Source organism: Homalodisca vitripennis, chromosome 4 (genome assembly GCF_021130785.1).
Source record: "Homalodisca vitripennis isolate AUS2020 chromosome 4, UT_GWSS_2.1, whole genome shotgun sequence".
Lineage (NCBI taxonomy): Eukaryota > Metazoa > Arthropoda > Insecta > Hemiptera > Cicadellidae > Homalodisca > Homalodisca vitripennis.
The window spans coordinates 97,931,086-97,939,194 of record NC_060210.1 but is presented as its reverse complement, the minus strand read 5'-3'; the positions used below and the strand labels follow the sequence as shown (position 1 = coordinate 97,939,194).

Genomic DNA, 8,109 nt, shown 5'->3' with positions numbered 1-8,109 from the left:
CCGATAAAACCTATTTATCTATGCTGCCGGTTATAGGATAGGGAGTGCGCGATTAAGAGTAAATGACATGTAATAAAATATTATATTTTTGTTTTGGTCATAATTAACATCCTTTCGATAATGAAATATTATAGTAAAATATTTGATCTAACATATGTTTAAATAATGTATTAAAGAACTAAATGCGTTAATTATTCAAATAAATATATTTTTAGAGGTAGTGAAAAAAATCTAGAAAACTGAATGTGAAATATATTAATGTATTTTAATTTGTACATAGAAAACGAGCAATAGTCATCTTATAATTATTTAATTACATATACTACGCTACTAACTGTTACATGAAATGAGGTAAATTGGTAATGAACTGTTCTTAATTTTCGTTCATTAGAAATGATTTTATTAGCACTTCAAACTGATGATAGTTTGTCACTTCATTATCGAGTAGCATATCGAAAATCACAAATATGAAACAACATGAAACGCGTTTATAAAAGTAAATCGAGATTAAGTCAAATATTAAACACTTTATTTTATTGAAAACTATATAAAACATCGATTTTTACGAGTATATTACGTCAGTATTTCTTAATTCAGAAAGTATCTCAACATGACATATCACAAAAAGGAACGAGTGAATTTTCCTACGTAGTTATGATGTACACTTGGTTGATACATTTAGGAAAGGGTAAATAAACCCCAAAATGTCCTTATGTTTTCTCATATAAAAGCTTCGTTATATTAAAAAAATAAAATATCATATGAATTAAATGCAATAAACCTTGCATTATAAGTAGGGTTTATATATGTTAGGACAAAAACTGTTTTTGATAGTAGTAGATTTTAAGGTGACCAGGAAATAATATTGTAATTTATACACATGAAAGTTTTGTAGTGTCATTACGATTGCTATATATAATAAGAACATGAATTATTATATTTCCATTTAACACTAAACTGTCAAAAAATGGAAGGTTAAGTAGAAGGATTTTCATGTTTGCATACCTCATTCCTTGGTAGGGCTGATAAAACGATGTGCTTTTGCGATGCCTTATATTTAAAAAGTGATTAATTGATCAATAATCTGATAAAAAAAAAAAAAACAATTGAAACTTAGATAACATTTGGGAAAATATTAAAAGAACTTTTGGCCAATTATTAATGCGAAAAAGTTAGCCTTATATCTCACTGCTTACAAGAACCAATAAACTTATGCCTTGTTGGATGTCACTTCATACAACCAATCAGTGTATGAGCTGTGAGTGATGAGAATACCAAACAAGTTCAAAGTACTTGAAAACAGCTCTTAAAAACATGAAGAGCTTCCCCTGCATAATGCGAAAGAAATTAACGTAAGATCTCATAGTTTGTAATAACCTATAAAACCATGGCCTGTAGGATGTCACAAAATACACTATAAACAATACCTTGAGCTGTGAGTGACGTACATGCAGAGAATTCATCAAGACATGGGAACAGCTGTGACTAAACATCAAGATTGTTGTGTTCCTCCCACAATGGGGACTATTAATGGTGACTAAACATAGATTTCCATTAAAAATAGTTTTATTTAACTGTTAAATAACATTATCTGAAATTATGTATCACTAAAACTATCATATAAACTAAACGGTAAATATATTTTTAGTATTACTTAATGTTTCGATTTAAAAATAAATAAAAAACTGCTAATGGAAGAGACAACTACTATTATGTTACTCAACTCTTATATTTGTTATTATAGCTATGTTAAAGTAGTAGGCGATATGTATGCATATGTAATTCTAGTTGTGTCTCGTTTTTCAGTAAAAGGTTTGGTACCATGTAACAGTCCTCATACATAAACATGGTGGCTTTGCACCTGTCATGTAGACTGTGGAGACGTTTTATCGATAAATTGCGCCTCTACCTCTTGCCATATCATGCCATTGGTTACTCTTTACAAGTGTTGTTTACTCTCATACATAACCATGGAGGATTTGCGCATGTAGTGAACACTGTGGAGACGCTGTAACCTTCTACCCTTCGGTGAGTCTTTCCAGTGTGACTCTTTAAAAGTGTTGCCTACTCTCATACATAAATATGATGGCTTAGCTTATGTAGTGAAAACTGTGGAGACGTTGTAACCTTCTACCTCTCAACGCGTTTTTCCATTGTTACTGTGTACAAGTAATGTCTACTCTCATACATAAACATGGTGGCTTATTGCTTGTCGTGAAGACTGTGGAGAGGTTTTATCGATAATGTACCTACCTCTTGCCTTATCTTTCAATTGGTTATAAGCCTTTTCTACTTTCAGAATTTTTGGAAAATACTACACTATCATTTTAATTTAGATACTTTAATAACACTATTTCTCATTTATACGTTCAAGAGACTTATTTATTTTCTTTATAAGCGATGTCTTGCCGTGTTTTGAAAAATATTCACACAAATCGTTTTCATATACTCACTGTTTATTCATTAGATGGTAAATGGATTGTAACTCAAAAGCTTTAGTGATATCATAGTGTCCTCAGCCTTTCTTTACCAACTTTTATAGCAGTCTTAGCTTTCAAACCCGTTATCAACACACAAAGATATATGCATACATGCATGCTATATTGAGCAGTTTTTTAGAAAATAGTCTATTTTATATTTTCAGTCCAAGCTATTATAGTAAATTACTCTTTATCATGTTACTGCATCCTCTTCGAAATGTATATTATTACCTGTATATAATCCAAGCAATAGCTCTAAAAAGTCCCTAAGCATATAGTAAAATGTTATTGTTAAAAACCTTGAACTGAAATAACAGTTATTCTCAAACATTGTATTAATAAAAAAGCGCATAATAATAAAATAAGGTAGAAAGGATGCATTTCATTTTTAAATCAAATTGATTCTTGGAGAAGAGTGGGAGCTGAAAGTGACAGTAAATCGATATAGTTTCTGCTGCCATTAAAATGATAAATTCAACAACTTATATTTTCGAAGTAATTTATTTTCAACAATATAATATATCCTTATATTTATATTATTAGCAAGATTTATTATATCTATTATTTACTAATAAATCACACGTAGAGGTTTTAAATAGGGCAATTTCCCTGTTTATGATGAGCCATTCCATTAGTCCTTCTAATTACAAAATACCAGAGAATTATTAGTGACAATTGTAAAGCTTAATATCTGTATACACAATTAAATAGAAGAGTCTACGTTCATAAATAATAAAAATGTGCTTATTTAAAAATTGAAAGTTAGTTTTCACAAACATACAGGAATATGTTTTTATATTTGTCATATTATTAAGGATACAAAAAGGATTCTCTAATTACAAAATGATTGACGTACAAAGCAGTAGTTTCGAATATCACAGCAAGTACCATAGCAATAGTTTAAAAACATTTATAAATTATTATTACAAGAAAACACTGTGGAAGTGAAATGTACCGCTTTCGTGCTGTTATATGCTTTTTTACTTATTATTTTATTAAAAAAAAATAATATCCGATCTCAACGAACGAGTGTCAACGACAAATGGGTCTGCTCTGTTTATGAATTATATGAATGGTTCTATTTAATTAATTTTCTTTTTTTTAATACGAAGTTTCCTAGATTCTTGCAATTTGAAACCAATTACACTTGTAACTAATCACGTCAAGTCAAGTCCCGCTGGGATAAATATAAATTCGTACTTTCTATTTCTATAAATTTCAGTTCGAATCCTCGACCTATGGATAGATTAAACACATTTACAAATATTTTATATGTATATAAAATATATATATATATATATATACAGGGTGAGGCAAACCACCCGTATAGCGGCCAAACCAAACGAGGTAGATTATTCGTAACAACTTAAACCCCCCTATTTCCAACCCAAAGAATTTGTAGAAATTATTTTGAAATCTCTAAAACTCCCCAAAAGGGTAGTTTTTGGGGAGTAGGGGTGGTTTTTAGAAAATTTTCAAATATAAAGGTATGTTGAGATATACCTCATTTTGAAGGTATTTCTTCACTGATTATTTTGATGCAAAATCTTTGAACCTATCTTTCCGCTTATGTACAGGGTACACCAAAACGTTAAAACATCAGGGGTTTGTGGGTAAATGTATTGCAACTACCTGCACAAATGTAGATAGACGATATTTTTATTGAAAACTAATGATGATATGGCTTATCGAAAAATATCATCAAATGCCACCCTACCCCAAAATTTACACATTTTAAAAATACATAGAATTTTTAAATACTTAACAGCCCCAATCTACTAATAGTATTTACGATTAGTTTAATTCCCTAAAATAAAATGTATCTATACTTTGTGGACTCCTTTCCCAGCTGTTTTTCTTTGTACCCTATTGTTAGGTATTTGTTCTTCGAAAGTATAAATATCGATAAACCTGATACAATACAGTTAGTTCCCCTGCTTCCCAATATTAGTAAGGTAATTTATCCGATTTTCATGAATCAGCATACAAATTATATCTAATTATCATAACCATCAATATATATATATTCGATATATTCTGTTAGTGCTCGCTCGTGCGTTTTTGTTTCTTCAGCTACTGTAAACATGTACTCCCACAATGGCAAAAGAAACCAATTTCTAGCATGTTACACGCACGCATTCATTATTTAAAACCTAGAATAAACTGGTTGGTTTGAATTTGTCACTGCTGCCATACATAATACAAGCTAGATAATATTATTTGTCATTACTATACTATATGCATTCTACTGTGACAAATGATACTTTACTAACAGAAAACCTTGGGTCTCTCCGTTATAAGTCAACATCTGTGACTGGATTAAGTGTTAAAGGTTAAAATTATCTTTACGGTTAATAGATTTTCTTTAAATTGCTTATAAGAATATTTATGGCTGGTATTTTAGAATAAATTATGTCTGTGTTATATTCTTATATCTAAGTAATGTTTACGCAAAATACCGTCCACACCTGTATACAGTTAAAGTTTGATGTAGGAATTGGTCTAAACGCATCTTACTACCGAGCCATAAGAAATGGCAAAGTAGCAGGATTAAAAACAAAATTTAATTTTGCTGTGATTAATACAACAAATTTATATATATATATATATATATATATATATATATATATATATATATATATATATATATTTACATATATATACATATAAACGGTCACATACGTCGTATTTTGGATCTGAGTTCGAGATAGCACAAGTTCAAATCCTGTTCGTGACACTTAGACCTTTTATCCGTATCATTAGCCTTGTACCGTATCGACTCTCCCCCTTATTCTGTTTAATAAGATGCTCGCCCAGGCCAGTGGCACATGATGACGGTCAAGATAAGCCTTAAAGAGAGTCGGCCTCTCCTTATTAAAACAATTTTACGAATATTACATTTTTTATAGAATAAAAATTAATCCTTAACGTTTTAAAATCCAAATCGTTCTGTTAAATTGTAAACGAGAGTGTTAGTAAAATAAATGATATTTCTATATTTAATTTCATTGCTATAAATATAGCATAAAAGTTTCGAAAACCTGTTTACTTTTTTAGACGCAGTTGAACATTGTTTTCTTTAATTACATATTTTAGCTTTTGTTATTATGTTTGATTTTCCTTCAGTTATTTAATCGTTTCTTTTATAAAATTCTTAAACTTTCATGCCATGTTCTTATTCTACTCTTCCTATCCGATTATATTAGTTAGTTTACTTATATGAATAGAATTTAGTTCTTGGCGAAATATTATGTAAAATATTGAATACTTTGTAATATTTCTAGCAAATCTCTGAATTTGTTACTTTTCAGATTTTTATTTGAATAATTATATTGAAGTATTTTAGAACTACAAGAAGCATGAAGTTGAACATTATTACTTGCAGCAATTATGTATTATCCTCATCTTCCATTTTTCGTTTGGATTAAGGTAAAAAAACAAAATAATATAGAAAATAGTATATTAAATATCACAAATATATAAACACATTTAGATTACAAATATACAAAAGCGCCCAGGCGTCACCTGATTGCTAACACAAACAGCACTGAGCCTGTCATAATCGAAGTGTGATGAACGATGGGGGCGGAGGTGGCCGTGTTGTTAGGGGCGGCAGCAGTGGTGGCGGCTAGAGGGGCGGCTGCGGTGGCGAGACAGTTCTGATACTCCAAGTAGTCGAGGCGGGTCACAGCGCAATAGTGTGAGTGAGCACCCGCCACGTTGGTCTGAGGACTCGAACTGTATACGGAGTTGGCCTGTAGGTACCTGCAACACAACGGATACTGTGCCATAGCTCAGTCAGGTCGGAGCGTAACAGACTATATACGAACATTATAGACCCGCTCACGTGTCTTTTTCATATGTGTAACTGTTACAGCGATTGTATATATTTTGTATATTATTTGTGATTAGTGCATTCAAGTATCAATTGTTTCCTTCATATATTTTACAAATTACTATATTATAGTTTAGTTTCAGTTATAATAAACGGACAAATGCTCCAACATCTACGCATTTTAAAATTATAACTATGCAGTAAAATTATCTAGTACCGTATTTCATATCCCAAAATATAAACTAAAGATAAAAAGCTTCTATATTTCGTGCGACTCTACACCCACATATTCAGGAAGCAAAATAAGAATATAAAAAGAACAGTAAAAACAATAATTAAGAAACAATAACCAGAAAATTAATCAATACGCAATTTAAACATTGACAGACCCAGCTTTTATACTATTATAGGCACAGAAGGAAATTAGGAAAAGTTACTTTTATCTTAAAATTTAAACCATTTGGATGTTTAGATTTTTGAGTTAACTGATGGGTTTGTTTTACAATTTTTATTATAACCTATTTAAATTTTCTTCAGGACTAGGGAAGACCTTATTAATTCCTTTAAGATCCTAATATACTCTTTAATTTTGTATTTTTGTGCTCAGCAGTATATTTGGCCAATGGCTTCTCCTTGAATTTATGAAAAATATCAAATCTGTGCCCTGTTATTCTGACGCTAAGGTGAATACATGTTTGACTAACTTACTGTTTGCTACAAAATTTAAAACTATTTAATAAAATACACTCATAGAACAATAGTTTACTTTATTTAGAGTTACAATTTAATAAATAATGGTGGAAAATGTTAAAACGGTTATGCTGCTTTTAAATTCCCTAGACTTTTTCATAATTTTGCAAGAACCATAATGTGATTTGTTGCACGATTCACATCCATGGGTAACATGTTATGGTACTTTAGGTAGTTTAGGTTGGACAGTTTTTTTTTTTTTTTTTTTTTTCAAATTTGGGGGTTTGTGAAACATTACATTATATGCTTCAACTATAAAAGTTTGGCTAACTGGAGAAAAAAGTAAGACATAATGGGCAACTTTCACAATACTGATTTTGTAGTTCTAAAAAAGTGATCATTCCATCAGCATAGTTCCATGTACATTTCAAAGGTGTGTAACCTTAAAGACTATTCAGAAACTCTTGCAAGATTCCATCTCATTATGCCTCATGAAAAATATATTATCGATGAAACGTAACCATTTCAGTGATTGAAGATTTTTCGAGCATAGAAACTTTTTCTCAAATTCGCCCATGAATATGTTGGAGCATATGTAGGAGCCATCCTGGTGCCCATTGCTATGCCACAGCAGTATCAGAAATATGCAGATAGTTTTTGTTGTTAAATTTTAAATTCTTCATTGCGAGGATGAATAGAATTAAATTAATCAAAAAATTAGTTGACGGAATAATATTATCTTTTCTAGTGAGTGAAGTCTTTTGAAGTTCATCTTTGTTAGGTTGACAGTTCGATATATTTTCTATGCATGTTTAAAAAAGATCACTGGCATTATTTATATCTTGGTCTAAATTTGTGTTTGGTGAGTGTTCTACACAAGATTTTGATTCGTCGTATAAGGGTGGTGTAACATTATTAGAATCTGTATCACTGAAGCATTTCTATTTATTGGGTATTTCATCGCCATTATTTATGGGTTTTATACAGACTTTTAACAGTTTATTTGAAAGTTTTGCAGTTTTGAAAGTCATGAAATGTGATTATGATGAGTATTAATATCACATTGTGATAATAGACAATCATATATTATTATCAATTCTTTAC

At 30.4% G+C, this 8,109-nt stretch overlaps 1 protein-coding gene across 1 annotated transcript in view; it reads right to left on the bottom strand.

The window, feature by feature from the left end:
* Positions 1-5,923: 5,923 nt before the first annotated feature.
* Positions 5,924-8,109, bottom strand: part of LOC124359820 (acid sphingomyelinase-like phosphodiesterase 3a) — a 65,783-nt gene continuing 63,597 nt past the window's right edge. Inside the window, exon 10 of the mRNA XM_046812875.1 lies at positions 5,924-6,245. Coding sequence (XP_046668831.1) covers positions 6,002-6,245 — 244 coding nt within the window. The 3' untranslated portion in view covers positions 5,924-6,001. The remainder of the gene's footprint in view (positions 6,246-8,109) is intronic.